The sequence below is a fragment of the Lampris incognitus genome, chromosome 3, assembly GCF_029633865.1.
Source record: "Lampris incognitus isolate fLamInc1 chromosome 3, fLamInc1.hap2, whole genome shotgun sequence".
NCBI classification, from domain to species: domain Eukaryota; kingdom Metazoa; phylum Chordata; class Actinopteri; order Lampriformes; family Lampridae; genus Lampris; species Lampris incognitus.
The window spans coordinates 79,447,236-79,474,471 of record NC_079213.1 but is presented as its reverse complement, the minus strand read 5'-3'; the positions used below and the strand labels follow the sequence as shown (position 1 = coordinate 79,474,471).

The 27,236-nt window shown below is 43.3% G+C and overlaps 1 protein-coding gene across 1 annotated transcript in view; it reads right to left on the bottom strand.

Annotated features, from left to right (window-relative positions):
• The window catches only part of sh3rf1 (SH3 domain containing ring finger 1), a 57,041-nt gene that overhangs the window by 22,423 nt on the left and 7,382 nt on the right, over positions 1–27,236 (bottom strand). Inside the window, exons 4-6 of the mRNA XM_056276304.1 lie at positions 4,873–5,148; positions 4,220–4,315; positions 2,410–2,715 (exon numbers count right to left, since the gene is read on the bottom strand). Coding sequence (XP_056132279.1) covers positions 2,410–2,715; positions 4,220–4,315; positions 4,873–5,148 — 678 coding nt within the window. The remainder of the gene's footprint in view (positions 1–2,409; positions 2,716–4,219; positions 4,316–4,872; positions 5,149–27,236) is intronic.

Below are 27,236 nucleotides of genomic sequence, written 5' to 3'. Positions count from 1 at the left end.
TCAGGTAACCACTGAGCAGGCGATTTTATTGGGCGAGTTGAGAAAGGTGACTTCTCAATCAGGAGAAAAGTGAAGCCAATGGCTCCCTTGTTTTCTGAGTCATGGTGGTGCCCTGGTAACAAGGCCACACTGTTGGACACACAATATCTCCCCCTGTGCCCTGTGGTCTCTCTCCATGCATGACTGCCCCAGACAGAGCCGCCTCTCAAGGTGAATCATTACTGAAAGCAGGCCAACCTCAGATTCAATTTACACTGTTTCCACAGCAATGGTGCATTGGGAGTGCCAAGAGAAGGCAAAGCTAAATATAAGCATCAGAGAGAATGACACTATCAGTGCATTGGCTTCAGTGAGAGTATATACATATGTATAAATGGCATACTATATTAAAACACACCAATGCTGTGCCATGGATCAAACATGCAATACTACATGAAAATATTAACACATAGGCTATCGAATAACTACCATAATTTCATAGAACGTCGTTTTAAGCAGCCACCCTCGTTTTTAACAATTCTCTCTGTTCCCTTGTGAAGCAGAGCGCAGTAGACAAGGGGAGGCTCATTCTCAGGATGGACTCCACGGGCCCCTGAGGCACCTACTCACCTTGCCTCTGTTGTTTTTCTCTCTGCTTTGAAGGGAGAAGAGATGTATGGAGGCAAGGAGTGAAGGGAACAGAGAGCGAGATCGTGCCATGCACACAATGCCTGGGGAGTCTTCCCTTTGTGCTTTTATTAAACAGTGATCTGCAAATCAAACAGATCGCAACCCCTAACTGCTGTCACAGGGGAGGATCACCTTACCAGCATGAATGGACGTTTTAAGAGTGCTGCCAGTATCTTGTTATTAATTAGTAGTGAGAGAAGCCTAGTCTGCAGTCTTAAAGGCATGATTACCCCTTCCCAATAGATAGAAGTGTTTATTGAAAGATAAAGCAGGTCTACATGAAAGGATATGGTTGCATGAAAATGGGAAAATCCCAAAAAAAAAAAGTTGTAATATATCAGCCACACTTTTCGGTTTGTCTCATTCTCTCTCTCTCACACACAATGAAAGAAGTGGCATGGGTGTGGCTCTTCTTTTTAAAACAGAGGTCCTGATTGAGCGTCTAAGCATTTCAGGAAATCTGAGATAGTTTTTCACTTTTTCGAGACTGGGGATAAAGGGAAAAGGACTTTCAAGGGCATGAGAAAAAAAAACCCAATACAACAGTAGAATTACATCACGAAACAAAACATTGCAGCATAGACAAAAAGCTCCTACATTCTGGGAGTGAGACAACTGACAGTCTGGGGGTACCAGAGGAAGTTCTGAATATCATCAAACTATTGACACTTCAAAAGCTAACTTCGCCTTGTTTTGAAAAACACAAAGAAAACAACACACTGCAGTGTACACATGTACAAAACACATTCAAAGGGAAGGAGAACTGCTTTTGATAAATCAGTCATCATGTAGCATCTTCAAATGATAAGACTACATTATCTTATCTGGGTTATCTGGGTTGCCAGTATTGAAGACACTTTGTGTGTAACTGTTAAAACACACACACACACACACACAAACACACACACACACACACAATTTGATCTTCAATTTTATCAGCGTTAAAGAAAATGGTGACGCTAACACCCTCTACATGTTTCCTCTCCTTAAAGCTTTGAGTCTGTCACGGAGGGTCTGAGCCTGACAAATATGCAGGACAGTGTAGCCTTCCTGTCCATTTGCACATTTGTCTGTCAAGTTCTCGAACAAGCCCCATCCACAGTGCCTGGCAACCATGCTGTGAAAACCTTAGGGGCTAAGCTGGAGTATTTTTTGCGGGCAAGTGGAGTCACGCATCCATAATTTCCAATGCTAGGATGAAGCAACTGGGGGTAGTGGTGGTAGCGGTAGTGGGGGATGGTCTGGCTAATCGGTGACGAGCGTGAAATCACTGAAAGGGGAAAAAAAATGTCTCATGAAAAACAAAAGCATTGAATTTAGACCATTTTTTTCCAGTTGCGTGACTCTGCTGTGTTTGATGTGATTGATGGTAGTGTACAGCATGGAATCGGATATTGACAAACCACCCGGTTAAGAGAGGAAAAGGAAAAAATTGCTACAGAAAACATGTTGGATTGGAATTCATTGGTGTCTCTGGTCAATTAGCAACATACACTAGTGATAATTTCTGTTTATGGGGATACATTCGTTTTGGTTCTGCAGCAAATTTTCAAAGAAATTATTACCAAGGATAAAAAGAGAATTATGCCACTGACTAAATGGAGGTAACGCATGCTTCCACTTCCATAGATTAGCTTTTCTCCCAGTAGTCAGCTTGCTGGGTACAAGGTCTAGGACTGCAATGCAACAGCAGCAGGATTAGTTCTGGCTCGCCTTCTTCTTCCCCATGGAGCATCTCACCTGCGAAGGTGCGCTGCAGGAGAGTCCCCCGCTGATCTCTCCAATGCGGGCTGCAGCCGTGGGGTTGCTGGAGCTGATGAGTACTGGTCCACTGATCTCCATGGAGTGGCGCTGGGGGGGAGGAGCCAGCGAGGGTTTGTGGGACATAGTAAGGGAGGTGAAGGAATGGCGCTTCTTGCTGTTCTTCTTCTCCCCTGCCCGTTGAGCACCATTGCTTTGGGGCCCTGAGGAGGCTCCCTCGCTAGAGTCCCCACTGGAGTCTGACGGCTTGTCCAACTCGATAAGCTGACGAGCTGCTGAATTGAACTAAGAGAGAGATGCGAATGGGTGGCAAAAGACAAAGGGAAGTAGAGATGGAGAGAGAGGGAAGGTGGGAATAAAAGAGAAGGTGTTAATAGAATAATGAAAACCATCACTATACTAAAAGGGCTCGTTGTAGGGAGCCCATTTATATCTGTGTAGTCAGGGGAGAAGGTGAATTGAAAGATCTGTTGGTGGATTTAAAGAAGACCTCTCGCTCTGTGGGAGTGGACAGCTTGGAGACAGCCAGGTATCTGCAGACTTTCTAACTCTTTCATGTTGTGCAAAATCAAAGGAATACTAGAAAGGTTTAAGTTAATCACAGGGAAGGCTTAGTTGGTGTCAAATGTTGCCCCAAGCAGCTCCCCCCCTCTACTTAGGTCATAAAAGACCAGCATTTTACACCAGTCCGCAGAAGGCCTATGCTAAGCCAGCTTTATCAAGTAGACTCACACTAACATATAGCCACACCAAATCATATATAAAGATTATAAGACGTAACTGAAACTAGGTCTGGATTCTCGATGTCCCTAAATCAAAAGGTACCTTTCACACTAACAGTAGATTACATAAATTATTAAAAAGCCAATTTAAGATATAAGGGCGCAATAAAAAAACTTTGATCTAGGTAATGATTTATTCCACCAATGTTAGAACTGTTACACAATGCTCTATAATCTGTGGGCCCGGGATGATAAAGTGTTTGTTTATTAAACCAAAACACCACAACACAACACCATATTCTGTTCTATTCTGCTCCAGTGGTGGCCCACTGTGACAACACTGTCAATTTATAGCTGGAAAACATCCTACACTCAGCCTCTACAAAACACTCTGCATCAGAATATTACAGCACAAGTCTCTTATTGTCACCAGAATAGAATACAGAAGAAAGGAATATTGAGAAGCCATTTCAGCGGGATGTGACAAAAATCTTTCACAAGGGTTTAAGCAGAAGATGTCATAGCTATAAAAAAAGAAAAGAAAAGAAGCTTTTCTTTAGTCTTACTTTCACTGTTTGTCACTACCTGCCGCTACTTTATTTAGAACTGAACTGCTTTTTTTGAGATAATTGTGTCAAATCAGCTTCTCAAAAGAAGATATTTTCATCTTCTTTTTTGTTTTGTTAGGATTATTACAACAGTGAGCTTTAGTCATAGTCAACAGTTTAGTGAAAAAAATTGGAATGATTTTTAAAAGACATGAAATTAATTTACTCTGCCTGGATTTTTGCCAATGCTTTTTAAATGAGACCTGTGGAGCTCCTAGAAGGAAAGACTAATTACACGTAACTTCAAAAAAACATACAGTACCTCTCTGAAACTGAGCATTTCAAAATGTGAAGGGAGCCATCAGGTGTATTTTGCAAAATATCATGAAAGGAAAAAGACTATATCCAGAGAAACTCAGAAATTTGCTGCTTTTCCTGAGGCATTCCCATCGTGAGTTAGTGGCGGCGGGTGGTGGTCGGGCTTCAGATGTCAAGGAATGAAGATATGCTTAGTCTTACCTCAACGTAAGAGATGGGGAAGATCCCAATTTTATCACCCAACATTCCTTCTGCCCAGTTTTCATCCACTCTGCGGATTACAGTCAGAATGTCATCCTGAAAACCCAAGACAGAGAAGACTTTAAATGGGGTAGAACACCATTAAGGATGCTGTTAAGAGTTTCCCATCCTCTAGGAACAAACACAGACCAGGAGGGGGGAACAATGTTTTATTAAAGGGAATGTACCCAAGAGTAAAAAACACCTAATATACACAGCTCTTCTTGGGGAAAAGAAGCTTACTAAGCATTTTCCTGTTTCATTTTTGCTTCATGGCATAAAAACGGCGCATGACAGAATATATGAAAAACATCAATCCATGACCCATACAACAGGGATGGATATAACCATTCAGAGAACTGTAGTTCTCAAATGTTAAGCTGTGCATAGACCACATGTGACAACAATACTGTACAGGCTAATAACTGCTCCCCAGTATAAAGTCTGGCACAGCTACTAAGTCATGTCTCTGGGTCTTCTGGTCTGCAAACCATACATTGTAAATATCTTGTAACTTGAGAAAATGAGTCCTTGGAAGAGAGTGTCACTGTATTTAAAGCCTATTTTAGCCTTAGTGACCATGTGGCAGAGGTGTCGGTGTGTGTCAGAATCACCTTGGAGAAGGGCAGACAATCCTTGTCTGCCTCCTTGTCTTTGAGCTCAAAGTCATAGAGAGCTTTGCACTGTGGAGGTGGCTGTGGCAGTGGCTTGATGATCTGGACAAAGTTGGTGGGGAAGAAACCGTGGATTCCACCCATCTCTCCGTGATACCAGTTCTCGTCCACTTGCCGACGCAGGATGATGATGTCACCCTTGCTAAATTTGAGGTCTCCAGGTTCCTTTCCGTCATAGTTGTAGAGAGCCTTGGCACAGGGGAGCTGGGGTACACCCTGGAAAAGAAGATTAAGGGGGAGGAAAAGGTGAGAGGGAGAGAGAGAGAAAGAAAGAAAATATTCAAAATTCAGGCACAGGGAGGGACTGTAAAAGGCCACTGTGGAGTCAGTCAACATGCAAGCCATGAAATCTCTCCAAATAAAGTTGGTGTTGCCATCTTCTATACAAACATTTAGTATCACCAGAGGAGAACAAGTATCCTTGTTGTGGGAGGGAGCTATCAGAGAACAACCAAAAAGAAAAACAAATCTGTATATGTGTGTGTGCATATATGCATGTGTGTATGTGTCACACAGACATAGAATACTGTCTTGTTTGCAGCCAGAGTGTGAAAAAGTCTGTGTTGCAAGATCACATTGAAAGAGTGATGTTTGGCAGACTCTCTGACTAGTTGACGGATGCCTTCTGAAAGGTCTAGGGGCCTGTCTCTCGGATCTTGCCGAGGAAGGTTTTGTGGTTTCGACCTACTAGTTTGAAGCCTTGAAAGGCCCATTCAGGGTTACAATCCAGGGGAAGAGGGATAGGGAGAAGGGGCAGAGCAGCAGGAGAGGGGGTCGTGTCAATGAGTTCCATTCAGGCTGGGTGTCCATGAGGAGGGCATCAGTCCAAACTGGCCCCCACATTTCTCCATCTGCTCTTAGACATCCTTTGCAGTGCTCAGAATCACAATCAAGACCAATAGTGACTACAGCCTCACACTGAAACAACAAACTGGGGAGAGAACTGGCGGGAACAAGTGCTATGGCCAGTACATGACAGCATAAACAGAGTAGAGAAGTGAGTTGGGGAACTGAGAGAGAGAGAGAGAGAGAGAGAGAGAGAGAGAGAGAGAGAGAGAGAGAGAGAGAGAGAGAGAGAGAGAGAGAGAGAGAGAGAGAGAGAGAGAGAGAGAGAGAGAGAGAGCGAGAGAGAGAGAGAGAGAGAAAGAAAGAAAGAAAGAAAGCGAGAGAGACAGAGAGAGAGAGGTAAAAGAGTTTAGAGCAGGCTGTTCTGCAGTCTTGTTAAAGGCTAATGAAGCGTTTAAAGGCTTGGTGGAGAATAAAAGTACAGAATGAGCTGTGATGGTGAGCCAGGGTGACATTATCCCGCTGCAGAGAATCACACAGCCTGGAGCATAGAGCCAATTGGTCTCTGGCTTCATTGGACCAGCCTGTGGGGAGAGGGGAGGAGGGATGCGGCGGCCCCCCAGCATACTGCATTAGAACTGGGCCTCCTTTCAGGGGAAAACAGGCCTTTGAGCCCGCCCAAGCTTGGCACGGAGTTTTGTGATGGAAATACGAACAAATGTAGAAGCTCTGCCATTTTTGTTTCAATAATGACAGGACAGGTTCAGGCTGCAAAAACCAATGGGATCTTATTAAAAGGGGAAAGATGTTATTCCACTTGGCGCTGTGCTACCTGCTGGTGAATGTTTGTAAACCATGTTTCAAAAACGTTACAACCACCTGCTCTTTCTAAAGCGTAGTTCTACTACTACTACTACTATAAGTTATAATTATCATAATGAATATAGCTGTGGATAGCACAGTGGCGCAGTGGTTAGCGTGGTCGCCTCACAGCAAGAAGGTCCTGGGTTCGAGCCCCAGGGTAGTCCAACCTCGGGGGTTGTCCCGGGTCGTCCTCTGTGTGGAGTTTGCATGTTCTCCCCGTGTCTGCGTAGGTTTCCTCCGGGTGCTCTGGTTTCCTACCACAGTCCACAGACATGTAGGTTAGGTGAATCAGCATTACTAAAATTGTCCCTTGGTATGAATGTGTGTGTCGGCCCTGTGTGATGATGGCTTGGTGGCCTGTCAAGGGTGTCTCCCTGCCTGCCGCCCAATGAATGCTGGGATAGGCTCCAGCATCCCTGTGACCCTGGGAGCAGGATAAGTGGTTCGGATAATGGATGGATGGATGGATATAGCTGCAAGCGGCAATGGTCAGGGTCTGAGCACATAGCACAATTCACTTTAATATGTGAGCTTAGTGAAAACTCCTGAACATGTGTCTCAAATTTCAAGCTGATATCGCAAGGGGCTCATGAATTATTGCAAATTTTGGAAAATTAACTATTTTGATAAAAATTGATGGGCTTGTATAATCGAAACTGTATGGAATATTAAAAATCCGGTCCAGAAATGCTGTGTACCAAATTTGGTGATAATTCCTCAAAATGTATAGGAGTAATAGTGAAAAAACAGATTTGTCCAAATTCAAAATGGCGAAAAATCTAAAATCCATCAAAAGGCAGTCTTTGACTTAATATGACCTTCAGAAGAATTTGAAAACATGGCACATGCATATATTGCCACAAGGTTAGCAAGTTTGAATTGAACACCTTGGGACTTGAATCAGCAACCTTTGTTTCCCCAGAGAAGGTGACGTACTGACTGCATCACTGTGGCAACATGCTTTTCCACACACCTTTGTTCAACTTGAGGCAATGACATCACAGTTGCCAGACTCAGGTATTTTTGTCTGTTTAAGCTTAAAAAATTCAGAACAATTTAAGTGTTGGTGATAAAATTCTGGGAAAAAAATAAAAAATCACACACCATTCTAATGGTTTCAGGTGTATTGTCAAATACAATGATGAAGTTTGATCAAACATTTGGTGAAATAGAAAATGTGTATACAGTACTAATTAAAGTACGACACTGAATGTCACTGAAGACTTGTTTGACGTATCTGACTACCATTTGAAACGTGATATTGAGTATCTGCACAATCTGTGTCAATTTTGGTAGCATTTGAATGAAGACTTGTGGAGATATAGATGATGACTGACTTTAAATATTTTGGAAAATATAGAATGATGGACTTCTGAATTGACTATCTGTTGCAGTGAGGCAAACTTTTGTCACATGTCAGTGGATATGCTGAAAATTTTTCAACTCTGTAGCAAGTCAAAGCAAGTTGAATCAGTTCATCCGGACACAACTTTTATCAAGGCTGGATTATGGACCAGGCATGCCGGGCGAGTGCCCCGGGGCCCTGGACCATGAGGGGCCCCAAAAGGTCAGGGGTATTGTGTTCGCGTATAGTAGGGATCCCCAGTCATACCCTACAAGGGACGTTTGTTCCAACCCTGTATCGCGATGCAGGGCCCAAGCTAGTCTCTATTGATGTGGGGGCCCTAAGCTACAAAGTCTCTATTGATGCAGGGCCCCAAGCTACAGTCTCTACTGATGCAGGGCCCCAAGCTACAGTCTCTACTGATGCAGGGCCCCAAGCTACAGTCTCTACTGATGCAGGGCTCCAAGCTACAAAGTCTCTATTGATGCGGGGGCCCCAAGCTACAGTCTCTACTGATGCAGGGCTCCAAGCTACAAAGTCTCTATTGATGCGGAGGCCCCAAGCTACAGTCTCTACTGATGCAGGGCTCCAAGCTACAAAGTCTCTATTGATGCGGGACCCCAAGCTACAGTCTCTACTGATGCAGAGCCCCGAGCTACAAAGTCTCTATTGATGCAGGGGCCCCAAGCTACAGTTTTTATTGATGTGGGGTCCAAGCTACAAAGTCTTTACTGATGTGGGGCCCCAAGCTACAGTCAATTCTGATGCAGGCCCCCAAGCTACAAAGTCTCTACTGATGCAGGGCCCCAAACTATAAAGTCTCTATTGATGCTGTGAGCTGCTATTCTCATCTGTTTGTTTTGTGATTCGAAATTGTGTTGTACTTTGTAGTCGCCATCCGAATCCCATGCAGATTGGCATAGCGTCGACTACCATGTTGGGAATTTGGATTAGTTTTACATTTAACAATGTTTAGTATTGTTTGCGTAGCCTATCTGACGGGGGGGGGGGGGGCAATGGACGTGCGTACCCCGGGGCCCCCTGGTGGGTTAATCCGGCCATGATGTTTATCGAGAGGAACGTTTCATCACTCATCTAAGTGACCTCTTCAGTCTCAACTGACTGCAGGTACGGGGGATTTTTTTTTCAATTTTTTTAAATTTGGAATGTGAAATGTCTACAGATTTAGATTTGTTGTAATAAGCCACACCCTCTTTAATCAATCATTACCAAATTTTATGCAACGACTGAGTCATGAAACCAAGATTGTGCAAACCGAATTTCGTAAGAATCCATGTAGACAATTACAAGACATAAACGTTTTACATTTGTGGCACCCCCTAGAGGTGGGGCACAATGCGCTTTAATACATAAACTTAAGAGAAAACTCCTGAATATATGTCTCAAATTTTAGGTTGCTGTCTCAACCTGCTGATTAGTTATTGCAATTTTGTAAAATGTAATTATTTTGATAAAACTTCATTGGCTTGTATATCAAAACCGTATGGAATATAAAAAAAAATCCAAAAGGTAAATTTCCTGGCTTGGTCAAGAGATGCTTTGGACCAAATTTGGTGACAGTTGCTCAAAATTCGTAGAAGTGAAAAAAACAGATTTGGACAAAATTCGAAATTGTGGAAAATCTTTCTTAGCACAAATGGGTATGGATTCTATCTTAAGATTCACCTGGACGCACAGAATCCAGGATGAAAAAAAAAAAGAATTTTTTTTGAGACTTATGGTTCAAAATTTATAGGCAAAAATGTGTAGTTCGTTGTTATAGTGCCATTAGCTGGTCAATTGGTATAAATAAATAAATAAAGTAGTAGGAAACAAAACTTTAATGCATTTCAGTACAAGCTTTTTTTGTGCGTTGCACACTCGTCAGCTTCCAATGTGATTAAACAACACATTTGTTGATTTTTTTTGTTTAATCGCATTGGCAGCCCTGTGATGGTCTGGCGGCCTGTCCAGGGTGTCTCCCTGCCTGCTGCCCAATGACTGCTGGGATAGGCTCCAGCATCCCCGCGACCCTGACAGCAGGATAAGCCGTTTGGATAATGGATGGATGGATGGAGTAAGCGACGCATGGTACAAGCCTCATTTGTTGAGCACTTTTATCTTCACCATTGATGGTTTCCGGGGGGAAAAAATGCAGTATATACACTCACCGGCCACTTTATTAGGCACACCTGTCCAACTGCTCGTTAACGCAAATGTCTAATCAGCCAATCACATGGCAGCAACTCAATGCATTTAGGCATGTAGACATGGTCAAGACGATCTGCTGCAGTTCAAACCGAGCATCAGAATGGGGAAGAAAGGTGATTTAAATGACTTTGAACGTGGCATGGTTGTTGGTGCCAGACGGGCTGGTCTGAGTATTTCAGAAACTGCTGATCTACTGGGATTTTCATGCACAACCATCTCTAGGGTTTACAGAGAATGGTCCGAAAAAGAGAAAATATCCAGTGAGCGGCAGTTCTGTGGGCGAAAATGCCTTGTTGATGCCAGAGGTCAGAGGAGAATGGCCAGACTGGTTCGAGCTGATAGAAAGGCAACAGTAACTCAAATAACCACTCATTACAACCGAGGTATGCAGAAGAGCATCTCTGAATGCACAACACGTCGAACCTTGAGGCAGATGGGCTACAGCAGCAGAAGACCACACCGGGTGCCACTCCTGTCAGCTAAGAACAGGAAACTGAGGCTACAATTCGCACAGGCTCACCAAAATTGGACAATAGAAGATTGGAAAAACATTGCCTGGTCTGATGAGTCTCGATTTCTGCTGCGACATTCGGATGGTAGGGTCAGAATTTGGCGTCAACAACATGAAAGCATGGATCCATCCTGCCTTGTATCAATGGTTCAGGCTGGTGGTGGTGGTGTAATGGTGTGGGGGATATTTTCTTGGCACACTTTGGGCCCCTTAGTACCAATTGAGCATCGTGTCAACGCCACAGCCTACCTGAGTATTGTTGCTGACCATGTCCATCCCTTTATGACCACAGTGTTCCCATCTTCTGATGGCTACTTCCAGCAGGATAACGTGCCATGTCATAAAGCTCGAATCATCTCAGACTGGTTTCTTGAACATGACAATGAGTTAACTGTACTCAAATGGCCTCCACAGTCACCAGATCTCAATCCAATAGAGCACCTTTGGGATGCGGTGGACCGGGAGATTCGCATCATGGATGTGCAGCCGACAAATCTGCAGCAACTGCGTGATGCTATCATGTCAATATGGACCAAACTCTCTGAGGAATGTTTCCAGTACCTTGTTGAATCTATGCCACGAAGGATTAAGGCAGTTCTGAAGGCAAACGGGGGTCCAACCTGGTACTAGCAAGGTGTACCTAATTAAGTGGCCAGTGAGTGTATATATACACACACACACACACACAAATAATTTTTCTTTTTCTTTTTTTTGCCTGAGTAGTGGGTGAGCGTTCCAACCTATCTGCCAAGTTTGGGAACTATAGCTGTTACGGTTTCTACGCTTAGGTATGAATTGTGTGTAACTTAACATTAGTGTGATGTCCCTAATATTTTGTACAAAGCACAACTTTTATATTTTGTGCAGGTAAAAAAAAAACAGCTGGTAAATCAAAACTGTACCCATTTATTGCTGATAAACAACGTTACTGGTCAAAAAGCACAAAACGAGGAGCAGACTGAGTGGTGCGTTTCCCCCCTATACGCTCTGTCTTACAACTCTACTGGTTCTACATATCCCCATACTGGCCTCACACAAGAGCAGTTGTCAGCAGATTTACATTTCCATGTTTCACTCGGCTTAGCTTGAGTGGGTGGGTAGGGAGAAAAACTGAAGGGGCCTCTTCATGGAGGAGATGGTGTGGGTGCATAAGACTGAGGGCAAAAATGATGGGCTATATATGTGTGTGCGTGTGTGTGTGTGTTGGGGGGGGGGTTTCCGGTTTGTGGCGACGGAGATTGTGCGGATGTGTCTGCAGTGGAACTACATAAAGGAGCACCGTCAAGGTTCTGATCCTGTCTCAATGTCCCATCTGGACATGGACAGAGAAATAGGGGATGTGCTGTTTACAGCACTGTATGGAAGAAAGAGGAGGACCCACATTCACACAAATAATCTAGTCTCTTTGCAGGCAGCTAGTGACGCATGCACGCACACACACACATGCACGCAGGCATGCAGGCACCGACAGACACACACACCTCCTCATGCCTTTATGGTTTTTAACCCCTCCCCAGAGATGGGGAGAAACTGCATTAGGGCTCATCTTCTTTGTATGAATCTCTGCCACAGAAAAGCCTTTTTCTTGAGCTAAGTTGGGGGCTCTGACACCAGAGACCAATGAGAAAATAAATCTTCATCATAAACACCAGCAAAGGAGTGGCGATCAAGTCTCCCCCCACCCCTCCCCAACCTCCATGGTTCTTCTCCATCTCTCCCATTTGCATCCATCTGCAGTGAAAGTTTACGGAAGTAATTATACAGCATCATAAGTCACTGTCAGGTAGCTTTATCGGGATGTTGCTCCTCTAATGAGAATCTGCAGGCCACTTCTAATGACTTCAAGCCTCTTTAAAGATTTAAAGCACATGATTACACACAGCAGCAGCAACCACTTACATCCTTGAGCTAAGCACAAGTACAACAATGCCAGAGTATGAATAAATAAGGGAGGGCTGACACAGGCGTCGATCAAACTTTAAATACTGCCCCAAGCAAACACTGAAACATCTGAGTTGTTATACAAATACAAAACAATGACTTAATGATGCAAGGTAATTGCTGTCTCTCAATACTCCATGACCACACCATCCATTGTTACCATCCATCCATCCGTTATCCAAACCGCTTATCCTGCTCTCAGGGTCGCGGGGGTGCTGCAGCCTATCCCAGCAGTCATTGGGCGGCAGGCGAGGAGACACCCTGGACAGGCTGCCAGACCATCACACACACACTTGTTTCACTATCCTTATGAGGACCCCTCATTGACTATATTAATTTCCTAGCCCTTAATCCTAACCTTAACCACGCAAACTACATGCCTAACCCTAACCCTAACCTTAACCTAACCCTAATTCTAACCTTAACCCTAAAACCAAGTCCTAACCCTAAACACACACACACACACACACCTAGAGACAATTTAGTCCGGCCAATTCACCTGACCTACATGCGGAAAAAATTGATTTCCCTGCTGTTATCTAACTGTATGGGATGATATTGAAAAACTTTGTTTTATGTGCACTGGACTAAAGATCTTGGTCTAAAGAACCCTGGACTAAAGGTCCTGGGTTCGAGCCCCGGGGTAGTCCAACCTTGGGGATCATCCTGGGTCGTCCTCTGTGTGGAGTTTGCATGTTCTCTCCGTGTATGTGTGGGTTTCCTCCCGGGTGCTCCAGCTTCCCCCCACAGTCCAAAGACATGTAGGTCAGGTGAATCGGCCCTACTAAATTGTCCCTAGGTGTGCGTGTGTGTGTGTGTGTGTGTGTGTGTGTGTGTGTGTGTGTGTGTGTGTGTGTGTGTGTGTGTGTGTGTCGGCCCTATGATGATCTGGCGGCCTGTCCAGGGTGTCTCCCTGCCTGCTGCTCAATGACTGCTGGGATAGGCTCCAGCATTCCCGTGACCCTGAGAGCAGGATAAGCAGTTTGGATAATGGATGGATGGACTAAAGATTACACAGTGCTGTGACCTTTGTGTTCTGCTGAGGTGGGTTTAAATACAAAGCACACAACAAACGCTGTCTTCAAAATCTGTTTAGAAATGTGGCAGCGCTCATTTTCATCATATATTAAGACAAGCAAAAAATAAAAAATCCTGGAGGAATTTGACACGCATTGGGGAAAAAAGTAAAACATTTGCCATTCATGAAATTTGTAATAGGATTTTTTTTATCTTGAATAAACCTCACAAATATGAACTATGAGGTGAATAAAAAAAATGCCTGCGTGACAGACAGTATTTTTACTTTTAAAAACAATGGTAGAGTATACCCATGTATTCATTCATGGGTGTTTGTGTATATGTAGATGTGTCCATGTGTGTGTTACAAGGTTCAATGTTTAGAGCATTGGTTGGAGTGTGCAATCCCACCTTTATCGCACATAATGCAATTAGACCTGAGTGCTAAAGGGATTTGTCTGTAATAATGTTCTCCTTCAAAGTACTAGATCTTTACTGATTTACACAAGTGTTGCACTTTACAGCAAAGCCAAATGTCAACAACCAGTGAGCAGACAGGCATAGAAAACACAAAGCATATGTGCGCAAAGTTACATAAAGCTAAGACTAGGTCAAACGGCAATTAAACAAACAATTTGCTCACAGTTACATCACAGTTTTTGTTTGTAATATTTTCATAGAGGAGCATTAGACCTCCTGTAGGCTTATAAATACAGTTTCAACAGGCTGTGCAACTATTTTGCAAAGAACACAGCTGACAGAACCATCTGGCATGATATACTCATAATAAATAATAAACCTGTAATGGGTTTCAAGTGCAAAGGGTGAAACAACACGATATCTTGTCACCTGGTGGTTGTTCTTAGGAGGCTGCAGGTAACTTCTGTCCTGTCAGCAGTTCAAGTGTTGTGTGTAACCACAGCAGACACAAACCTCTACCCCCTAGGTCTCTGTGCCAGACAAGTCTCTGCTCCCATATGGAGAACTACGGGAGGTCAAAAGTGGGTAGGGTACAAGGAAGTGAGCAAAACAGCCTAACTGGGGGTGGGGGCCAGGACATCTCAAACTTCTAACCAGAGGAACAGAAGCAGCAGAAGTGTCTGGCACATGGGCCAAATGGTCGTGGAACATTCTGTGTTCATTACCACGTCACTGTTTACTGATGATCCTACTGCTGGGGTAGCGGTTTGGGGAGTGACACATTATGGAAGTGTGGAATTCTGAGGACAGGGGCCATCTTGTATTCATTAGAGCTCCATTACTTTAAATTGGTTCCTAATGGCCTTGTTTATGACGGATGCGAGGCAGCTTTCCATGCTTCTCTTCCTATACTGTCACTTCAATCCCGAGGGCTTCTCAGTGCCACATACAAGAACAGGGTCAGAAACAGGCTGAAAGTAACAGGGCAAGACTAAGCAGACATATCAGGTGTGTCGGTGTGTTATGTAGTCCAGTAGCCAGACAGAGACAACTAAACAGGTTACGTAATCTAAACCAAAGGATAGGATAGAAAATAACACAATCCAGTATGAAAATGAAAATGAGCTCTCCCATTATAAATGAATCTTAAAACATTTCAAAACATAGCAAAACAAATTAACTGGCTCAAGAGGTGAAAATGGGCACAGGTAAGTCTTTATCTCACTGGGATCCCAGTAATACTGTCATGTCGAGAGACTCAGAGAAGCCAACTTATAAGTCCTATGTTTTAGAACACAAGGTTTGCCCAGTCTTGGCATCAATTGTGCAGTATGAAATTATATTTATGGTCTGGGAAATCATGAGGTTGGTGCTACTTCTCATTTCCCTGGTCTTGTATCAGGAAAAAAGTCACCAAAAAATTAAACACTAAACAAGTCAGTCAGAACCATTCTTGGGTTCTGCGTCTCACCTTGGGCCCCTGTGAAATCAGCAATAATTTACTACTTAATAACACATATAAACCAATCTCAGTTCTCCTGAGAACCAGGTAACACTTGTCAGATCTAATCTATCTTTAGAATTATTAGCACAGCCAAGCGTGACAAGTGACTTGCAACTCGATGTGATGCTGGCCATGTCAAATGTTGTTTTTTCTGGCTGTCAGGAAACAAACAAATTTTAGCACGGTCATCCAAAAGAGAAGGAAGCCGAAAGAAGTGGTTATAATTTATTTACAATGAACACCAAACACAAGTTATCTCATGGTGTGCTTGGCTCACCTCTCCCAACTGCTCTCTGAACCAGGTCAAGATCAATTCCAGATCTGAAGCCAAACTGTCTGTGTAGAGTTGCCTGTTGCTCACCGGTCAGGTTTCTAATTAGGCCTGTGAATAATAAATATGTGGAAAAAATGTTCTACGCCCACATAAAATGGCTTGTTCAAGTTGGGAGAACAAAGAGGCGCTGAATAAATTCTGAAAATTGCTTCCTTTATAAAAAAAATCAAGTAATGTGATATATAGGCCTATAGGCTATGGGCTTTACATAAGATTACTGAAAATAGGAAAAATATAGGGCTTTTAAATACTCTCCCTGAAGACCCCATACCACTGCCTGCTCTGCGAGTACTGTTGTCTCCTGCTAAGAACTCTGAGACAAAAGAAAAAGGGAAAAACTTCCACTCTGGTTTCTATGGCAACTCCACACAGGAGGGCTTTTTGGCTATTTATGGGTCTCTCAACAATGTCACGAGTCCTGAGAAAGACAGTCATTCAAGATCAATGCGGTATCTCGAAGAACGGTGGCGTTAGAGGATACAAAGCGATGGAGAAGTTAATGTAATATCACCTTATGAGGAGAGGTAACAACAAAACACACAGAAAGGAGAAGATAGTGCAGGGGGCATTATTTATCCATTTGTCATCATTTCGGTGGGGGGGGGGTTAAGAATTTATTACAGCCCCCCCCTCCCTCCCATAACCTTAGCTGTACAAAGGCTCATTCTGCTTATTCACCCCCTACCACAGTGAATGAGGTCACACTGGCACACAGATTAGCATACAAACAGCAACAAATACACAGACATGTTCAGAGAGCTGTCTGTGGGCCAGATGGAAGTCTGCACCACACATGAATGAGAGCAAAACCAGAGGTTTCACTAGTCTTACAAACCCTAACCCTATGTCAGTGAGTACACCTCCTGGTCAGACCTAATACTTATATTATATACTAATGGAGATAATGTGTTTCCCTCCCCCGGGTGCTAGTTACAACGCACACTTCAGCCCTAACCATTCAGTGACCCCAACAAATTCTCCTTTACTGCCAGTTCCTGACCCTGGGTTGCAGAGTGGGGGCTCATGGGAATCTCAGACCTTGACTGCGATCAAAGCCATCATTCCTGGAGTCTGGGTATAGGCCTCATAAGGCTGCCATGTGTAAATCAGAAACTACATTGAGATTTCAGTTTATTAAAGACATGGGGGGAAAAATCTATAAAAACATTCAACACATGTGGAAGTATAACCAAGACATTGCTGAGGCGAGAGCATTTAGTAAGCTACAGATTAGTCATCAAAAAGAAAGCATTTTAGCAGGAAGGGGTCTGGATTTATGGAGAAACTATGGAAACAGAGCCGCCAGCCATACGGTTTTTATAAAGTTGTGTGTGTGTGTGCTATAGTATGCAGGTATGAAGCCACTACTGACATGTAAATTGCACATACACATGTGTCTGTAGCCTACTGTGGATGCCTTCTCCACCTGGCTGGCCTCAGTTCTGTCATAAAGGCTGGTTCTGGGTGGCCCAGGGACTGGCCAGTCTGCCTGTCTGACTGAAGAGTTAAGCAAAGGGGGCAGAGCCCTCTATCAGTGTGCCAGTTCACAGACGAGCTTAAAATGCGCTCTCACATGTGCCCACTCATATTTCAGTGCCATCAGAAGGTAAGAAAGGACAGGAGGGACCTGGATGGGAGTTGGAAAGAGCAGCAAAAGAGTAAGATCAAAAGATTAAAAAGGCAGGCAGAGGAAAGGAGGCAGGCCTAGTTAAACCTGTCAGAATGATGGTTCTGTGGTCTAATAGACCCAACAGAACCCCTCTGCTCCAACAGGACCCAGAGATACAGGTCCACGAGCGGGGATGAATATACTTAAGAACCAACAGCTGGGAAAGGGAAAAGTGAAAAAACAAAACAAAAAACACTCCATCTGTTTTGGTAACATACATTCGTGACTCCGGTAAATTAAGGAAAGACAAACACAGAGGAAGTTAAGAAAAGAACTGGTTAACCTTTCAGAAAAACAGCATTGAATAAGCTGTTTGTTTTGCCTGACAGAGCTGCAGATAACATGAAACAAATATAGGCATAAAGCAAATAAAGTGCAGCAAGATAGCCCACTTGCAAATAGGCCTAATTTTTCTCCACCAAAGCAAGACTGTGGTCGGGGGGGGGGGGGGGTTAAGTGTGATTGTGCTGGGCTGCTGTATGCTGGAGGAGGATAGAAAGGCTAGTCACGTGTCCTGTGATAGGTTAAGAGGACTGAAGAGTGAGCTATTACAGTCAGTCCTGAGAGGTTCAACCCATCAACTCGTCTCACTCATCTCTGTCATTCTCTCCTTCCTCTCCACAGCTCCCTCTCCATCTCTCAGATTCTGTCTCTCTCTCTCTCTCTCTCTCTCTCTCTCTCTCTCTCTCTCTCTCTCTCTCTCTCTCTCTCTCTCTCTCTCTCTCTCTCTCTCTCATTTCAATCTGCAAAGGCTGCTCTATTCACCCTTCATCTCCTCCAGATGTCAGCAGTTGGATCCGTTTTGAAACCACAGAGGTCGGAGTGAAGTTAGTGGGTGTATAATCTCATGTTTCCACCAAAAGAGTTGACTAACCAGTTTAAAGGGAAAATGTATGGCTGAAAAGAAATCTCCAAAGAACTCAAAGAGGCTTAGCACATAAAGTGATGGTATAGTAAAATACGGGAAGGATTACTTTATAAATGTCACAGTATCTGTAGTGGCAGTCGATATGAGCTGAATACTAAGCAACTCTTCAAATCACTCTCCACTGTGCTAGTGAAAGCATGCAGTGTCTGAAGCCTTTTGTTCCACTCAGTCATTCAGGGTGAGCCACCTGCTCTGCTCTACTTGGAAAGAGTTAAACTATTTAGCGGCGGCACTGCAAGTTGAAGGAACATTTGACAAAGAATCAGACTAAAACTACATTGCACTATATGGTGTTTTAGGGTTTTAGGGTCTTAGGTAAGGTCAGTCTGGAAACATAACAAGACTTTGACCACTTCCACTTTGCCTTCAGCGACTGCTTCATAAAATGACTAAATACGTCTTATACCATATCACTGCTGATTGTCTGATATGACATAGGATTTCAGACCAGTGGGCAGTTGATGAACACTTGTTTGCACTGGCTGGTATTTGGGCGCCTCTAAAGTGGGCCAACAAAGCAGGGATATTGACGCAGTTGTGGCATAGGGCCAGGGCACAAACACTGCATCTGTTCTCCAATTCAAAAACCAGAACCGCATTGACCATCTTTCACTATCTTGAGAAAAAGAATGTGTGCATGTGCACGTGTTTGTCCATTCCAGCGCAGTATAGTGCGTCCTGTTTGCAGTGTTCTCCTGCAAACACTCATGGCTCAGATGTAGCGTGTAACTGCTAGCTTCTCTTCCCCTCTACTGAAAGGTGAATGGACTGGACTGTCAAGATAGCAGATCTGAGGAACGAAGGTCTCACTACTCCCTTTTTCCCCTCAGAGTCTGCTGAGCAATTTGGCCTTAGCAGGGCTATGCTAGATAGACCATTACAGACTGTCCTTAAACTTCACTAGTGCATTTTTGTCACGTACTAAAGGAGCAGCACAGTTATACTTGGCAAAGTTGTCCTTTGTGCCTTTGTTACTATGCTGTGCTGTAAAGAAGTTGCATAATTCTGAATATGAATTGCTCCAATTTCTTGCATTCCACAGATGGGTCTCTACAGGCCTACATATAATTACGCACTCAAAAGTTTACAGTGTGAGAAAAGGAGAATTGCAAGTGAATTTATGCTGCTCATTACCTCGTCTCAGCAGAGACAGTTCACAGCCAGCCAGCAAGAGGTAAATGCACAGGAGGGCTTCAGACTGAAGGTTTTTAACAAGTGTACAGGTCTGATGTTAGAGGCCCACACCCCAACAGACCCAGCCTGCTCTGGTTACTCATTAACCCATGATAACGCTATTATGAGGTGGGGAGAAGGGAGGTGCCTTCACAAAGCGTCAGGCTGTCCATATAAATGTGCAGCTAATGAGGTTTCCTCCTTGACATTATCAGCACAGAGCTCACACCTTCTACCACACAGAATACAAATATAGGCTCAACCCTGCACTGGCATTTAAGATAGTTTTTATCCCAGGTCTGTTTGTGCCCTGTTTGTGTCTGTTTGGATGTGCATTGTGCAATGTGCCTTCAAAGATCTAAATAAGTGAATGACTCATTAAAATAAACATCACTTTGAACCTGTCAGACCTAACCCACAAAGGTGAGTGTGTGTATAAAATGAGTAGGCTAAAGTTAGCTCTTTCGCTTTGGGACAGTGTGTGTTCATAGTGGTCAATTTCTGTGCCATATAAACATAAGCCTATGATCAGAATAATTACAATTAAATAAAAGTTGGGATGTCTACATTCCATTCTATTATCCGAACTGCTTATCCTGCTCCCAGGGTCGCGGGGATGCTGGAGCCTGTCCCAGCAGTCACTGGGCGGCAGGTGGGGAGACACCCTGGACAGGCTGCCACTATTATTATTATTATCCAAGCCACTTATCCTATTAGGGTCGCGGGGTGCTGGAGCCTATCCCAGCGCTCATTGGCGGAAGGCGGGGAAACACCCTGGACAGGTCGCCAGTCCATCACAGGGTAGACACAGACAGACACATTCACATGCATTCACACCTAGGGGCAATTTGGTATCTCCAATTTACTTTTTTATAGTATTTTATCGATTTTTTATTTATAGGGATATCTATATTCAAAATTCAGAATTATAGTTGGGTATGTGTGGGGAAAGACAGCATGTCAGATAGATATGCTACCAGCATGGCTGATCGACCCCCCCCCCACACACACACAGACACACACACACACACACACACACACACACTTGACAGCCCTCCTCTCTATTCAAGCCCACTTCAATAATTAATCACACACTGTCAGCAGGAGAGACCACATGCATGTAAAGTAAGTGAGAATGCAGTCTTTCAGCAGCATAGCTTTCAAGTTTCATGCAGCAGAATTTCCTTTACTGTCCCAATGGCATCTTCTACAGAAGACATTTTACTGGGTATCATTTTAAAGGAACAAATACGGATCTAGCAAGTCTAATTTGAGTTCTTTGCCTGTGAGTCTGCCACTGATGTCAAAAAATACAATCACAAGTAAGACAGAATAAAAAAAATAACAGCAAAGTAATATTCTTATTCTGCCGTTAATGTTTTACTGAAACACCAGAGAGGAAGAACAGAGCATTACTATTCACTCAATAAGTTATCCTTTTTTAAATGGGGACAAATGTTTCAAATAACCCACCTCAAAATCAAATACAAATTTTGGCATATGAGCATGAGGGTAATGTACTTCCTACAAGTTTATGCAGAATTAATGGAAAACTGTTTCAAAGGTGACACAATCATTGATGAATGAACAAACTGAATAAGTTGTTGATTGTTGATGCAAAGCAGTTTCTGAACTGCTGAGTAAGCAGTTTTAAGACAGAGGGGTCAGTTCACTAAAAAGCCAAATGTTGGTGAGACTGATTGTGAAGTTATAGCCTTTTTGGATGAAAGGTTCTGGACTTGGTGCTTTGTGTAGATATTCTGTCAGTTAAGCATAAGTCCAACGTAAACTAGGGCTGCACGTTTCTATCTTTTATCATCACTGCGATATAAAAATGCATAATCACCAAGGGCTGGATAGGGATATCAACAACAATCACATTCAGCCTATCGCTCCCAGTAATATTCACACTTTGCTTGCAAACCGAATGATCCACTTAGACGGGACCTTTCGAACATGTGATGGAAAAAGACCAGAGATAGGCCACACAGAAAACACATGGAACAAGTGCGTTGGATGACAATTTGAAAGAAAAGGAGGAGTTGGTACCAAATATGGCAGTACATCCATTGCTTGGAGGTACTTCGGATTAAAAAAAAGAAAAGAAAAAGAAACGATGACATCTCACAAATGCAGGATTGTGCAGAACGAGTTGAGTGGTGGCATGGGGGTGATGATCACAAGAGGAAACACTACAAATGATCAGATATGATATTTTTAACCAAACACCTTAATATCAATAATGTGCGATATTTTGGGGATGACTACTGGTGCTTTAATAAGATATTTACTCATAAGAGCATTTTGAGAAATAATCAGTTATGTGGATACAATGACCAAGCAGGTAGAGGTATTCATTGTTCATTTCACTCAGTTAAAACAGTCAAAAAGATCAGACAAGTATATAACGTCACTGTAATGCAGCCTTAAACACCAAGAAAATACAACTTTTAAGCTATATCACAATGACCAAAACCCCAGTCAAAACCTAGTTGCAAATCACCTAGCGATATTATATCTTTTATTGCCCAGCTCTATTACAAGCTGCCAAGTTATCATCATCACATATTCACGAGGAGGTAAATGAGCGTTTAAAAAAAAAAAGAAAAAAAAAAGGCTGACGCATAACTTTAGCGCCTCACTGACGCTGTCCCCAGTCCAGCGCAGATTTTTGAACGCATTCCACCATAAACCATCCAGGTGACATACACAAATGCCAAATGTAATCACTTCCAACCAGAGTCACACAATATATATGAAATACAGATATACCAATCATTTGCATTGTCAGTAAAAAGGGGTTAGTTTTATAAATACATTGGATTAACAATACCAGATAGTACGACACACATTCCCAAAATGTATGAGAGATGTCGCAAGTCTGTGGAATCAGAATCAAAGCAAACAGACTTGACTGACAATAATATGTCATTACCCTAAATCAGCCTCACCGTGCAGTTTTTATGACAACAGCCTCAAAACAAAAACTTGGTGTCTGTTGATGGCCAACTGTCCCAAGGAACAGCAAGAAAATAACATAGCTCTGGGCTTGCAAGAGGCTTTGTCAAACTATAATTTGCATAGACATTAGTCTCTATTACAATCCAACATCGTCACAGCCACTGAACTCAATGCCTAGTTAATAATGATCTCATTTGATTTCATTTACTACCTTTGTAAATTTTCTGGGACTTTAGCAGCAAACCTTTTATTGATATTAAAGTACTATATGCTCAAATATTATATACTATGTCAAAATTTGTAATGGCCACAGTTAAAATTTTGTTCCCACCACGAATGTTTTGCCGTTTGCTGTTGCCCTAATATTGCACGTCTTTTTGTCATCACAATATGCAACACAGTAATTACATCGCTTTGGTCCTGGGTAAGACGTTAAACTGCAACCATCGGATCAGCGGTGACTAAACCGGCACCCCCACTTCAACCCTTGGGTTGTTGTGAGGAGGGTGTGTGGACACCCAGCAGGACTAAAAACTAAACCTGTCGAAGGGCCGATCGGTTCCTCTGTGAACCAAAGCCATCCATACCTGGAGAGGAGATAGGGACCACCAGGTACTCCCCCTTCTGAAACACAATGATGGCTCAACTGAGACTTGTTGAGGCATCAGCTGTGCTCCTATGATCTCCATGGGTTACGGAACTGATGATGATGAATTGCATATTTTGTTCATATCGTGCAGCCTTAACTTAAACCAGTAGAGGCCTCATCAGTCCTGAGAGCAGATACAGACCTGTGGTTTTGGGATGCCTGAGTTTACTGTTGAGCCTTCTAGAGGTGTCATGGGCATAATTCAACCAAAAATCTGTGGGAAGAGGCTGCTTGACAATCCCAACGACATAACCACTCTCACCCACCATCATTTACCATGCCATTCAAGTCATCCTATCCTGTGGTAGATGAGTATTAGCGCTGGGAACAACAGGATGTGACATGAATAAAAGATGCAACAAATTATATGCCATTAGGGAAGACAAAAATGTCACACTGGATTCCAGAATGTCTGTGAACTGTGAAACTTTTTATTTTGCATGTTCTCGGTTATAGATTTATTTTCTCTCCAAACATACGTAAGCTACATATAGCTGCAATTCAGTACCAATTCAGTTACAAATAAAGTTTAAGATGCACCCTAGTTACCTCCAAATCACTCCTTAACAAACTTAACTCAACGCTCAAATTTTGTCTTTTGCCAAAAGTACCCCTCTTTCGCCAGTTTTCCCAGGCTCTCTTCCCATTTGTGAGTCCTGCCATCACCCCTACAGATAAACATGCTGTGGCCACCCACAGCACAGGGGAGGTGGCTGTACAGTAATCCCATTCACATCGGCCTTGTTGTAGCCTATATATATAATCATTCATAATCACAGCAAAACACGACAGGCAATACCACATCCACTGGGCTCAATGCGGAATCCCGCAGTGCCCCTCATGGATAGGGAGAAGGATGTCATTCAGGGGACAAATGCAGATTAACTGTGCCCCTGGGGCGCAAAACAAAACAGGAAATTTTATCAACACAAAGCAGAAAAGCAAATACTTGCCTCTCACAAGAAAGGAGAGACATCTTACGATTTAGAGAAAACTGTGTGCACTAACGTATGATTGAGTCATCCTCATCTCCATCTAAAAAAGCAGGGAGGAGGACCATACATCTGTGTGATCCAGCAGCAAGGTGAGCCAAAGGTTGTTGCTGCTATCTGACAAGTGATTGTCCTTGGGTCAGAGGTCAAACAACTGAGAATGAAACTCCCAGAAAATTGTGATGCAGCCCCAGGGATGGGAACTGAACACTTAACATGCCATCAGACCAATGGCCCATGGATGACCAATCCTGGCCAACCAATCACAACAAAAGTTCAGAGGTCAAACTGCTCTGCCAAAGCCAGAGAGCTATGAGGAACACCAGGTGGGGAACCACCGTGGAAGTGTTTTCAAAAAGCTGATAAAAAAAAAGTCTACGCATCAATTTCAATAAAAAATGAAAGAAAACTTTTTATTTAGATGTGCAGCCCTTTAGATCTAGATATTAGTGTTGAAAATATTGAAAAATATGGACATACACATTGTTGTATCAAAGACTATCCTTGTTGGTAATGACAGGTGTGCTAAAACCGAGCAGTAACATAAATGGTTAATGGCAGTTGGCCCATGAAGCTGTGTTACATCAAGAAACCTTGGCTATTAGACCACACACACACACACACACACACACACACACACACACACACACACACACACACACACACACACACACACACAGAGTTGTAGAGAAAAGCTTTGGTCGGCTGCCGCAGGTGTGATAGGGCTGAGGTAAAAAGGAGGTCACTGCTCCTTCCCCCACTATTGTCATGTTGACAGACTTGGCAGGAGATGTGGATGTGTGGATGGAAGGAACAAGGAGGGGGGCCTGGGGGAGTTGTGTGTGTTTGTGTATGTGTATGTGTGTGTGTGTGGGGGGGGTATGGCAAATGCAGCAGTTATGCTAGTTGGACCACCCAGAGGTTGGTGTTGAAACAAGCTGAGAACATCAACCAACATTAACACTCTTTCAGAGACAACACATACACAGTTTAAACGTGGTCTTTGATACACAGAGGAGGAGAGCTGTACTAATTGTATACTCCAATTACACAGGAAAACACGATTCCAGCACTTCACGTGAATATGAAAGGGTGTCTTCCAGGAAAGCACTGCTGCTGCAGGTGACTCTGCCCTGGGGCTTACAGGTGCACAGGCGCCTTACTGCCTACAATGTTATCAACCACAACTACACAGCTGATACATATCACAGACAGACACTGACATTTATCAAATCATAGCAGGTCAACCTAAAGCCACCTACCAATCAAAACAGAGCTTAATGTGTCTGATGTCAAAGGACAGAGGTAGAACACAGGCAAATATGCACTGATAGACTCAAAAGGATATCTACTGAAGTAGAGGGTGAGCTGGCAGATAGGACGAGACTAGACAAGCCCAGTGTTTTAAGAAGAAACAGTGACCTGCAACCACTCATGGCATTCCTCCGTGACACATACACACGCACACATGCACACACAAACAAAACACCCTATTCTGTCTGGGGAAAGAGCTTAAAAGGAGATTCAAAACAAAACAAAGAAAAAGTCTTTCTCATGAGTCTGGGCTGGAAAACCTTAAAAGCTTAGACAGACAGACAGACAGACAGACAGACAGACATCCTTTAGCAGGGAAGCAATGTTACCCTATAATGAGAAAACCATGACTGCACCTTAATTATATGATAAAGTCTTGATTTTCTTCTCTGGAATTATGCAAACCTACTAAGTGTAGAGCATAGCAATTCCCTACAGCAGAACCAACCTCATACACTCATGATTCGAGGTATAGTGTGTACAAGGCCCACAATTAAGTACTAAATGTGGGATAATCTTTCAAATGGTGAGAAAATCTCTGAGGGGCATCTGTCCCACTTACAGCCATTTTTGTCAATAAAGACAAAAGGAAATGCCCTAGTTGGATATAAATTGTGGTTTCTTTAATATAAAACACATTGCCTATCTACTCGTGAACCATTTACCATCCCAACACAGTGCTGATAACTGAATGAAAAGGGAGGTTGAGGAAGCAATGTACTTCACATCAATACCATTTCCCACTCAGTGAAAAGTGGGTTTACGTGTGAATAGACATGTATACAGTATTAAGCCTCGACAGAAGCACAGGCAGTGAAACTAAATCACAAACGTTTCATGGTCCTACAATGAGAGTCAGCAATCAGCATTAAGGGGAGAACAGGGAGCTCTGCCAAATCACTGTCTAATCAACCATAATCTCATTTAGACCTTAACAGGCTCCATAATGGTCTCAGACAGCAACGACACAGAAGGGTCGCTCCACAACAAGGGGAAAAAAGACTACAAGTTGAATCAGTGTTTCATAACAGAACTTTATAGATGGCTTAAAAATCCTGACATGCAATGTCTTAAGGATCATGGCTCTGTGCGGACCTCCATGGGAAATAGAGAGGGGGCAAGAGAATCATGTGAGTGTTGAGAGAGCAGGAAAGAGTGGGCCTGGGATGTCTTGAAAAATTCCCAGTGGGAGCAGCCAGCATGTGGAAACAGCAAGGGTGTAATGAAGGGGTTCCGTGACACAGGCCGAGGTCAGCGAGACGGCCAAGGGGAAAGGCTCCAACAACAATATGATGTCATCAAAGAGGGCCAGCGTGACTCATCGACCTCAGACGAGGGAGGAGCACAGGAATTTTAATGAGATACTTTACCATGAGGAACCCATAAACAACATTCCTTTCCCCTAGAGAAACAAATCAGAAACAACGAGATAAACTAGAGGAGTGCACTCAGTAGAGTGCAGATCTACGCCAGGTGGACGTATCTCCCCTTCTCCGGTGTTTGAACTTGGCGACAAACCCCTCCTTTTTTCACCTTCTGGGAGGAGGGGAATACATGTGCACACAGACAAAAAAACAGTGCTTTTCCTGCCATTGTAACTTTTGTGCAGTGCCCAAGTCAAGTGAATGGAAATATGGAAAAAAACATGTTTAATATGCAGCGCGCAAGATAAAATATCTACCTAG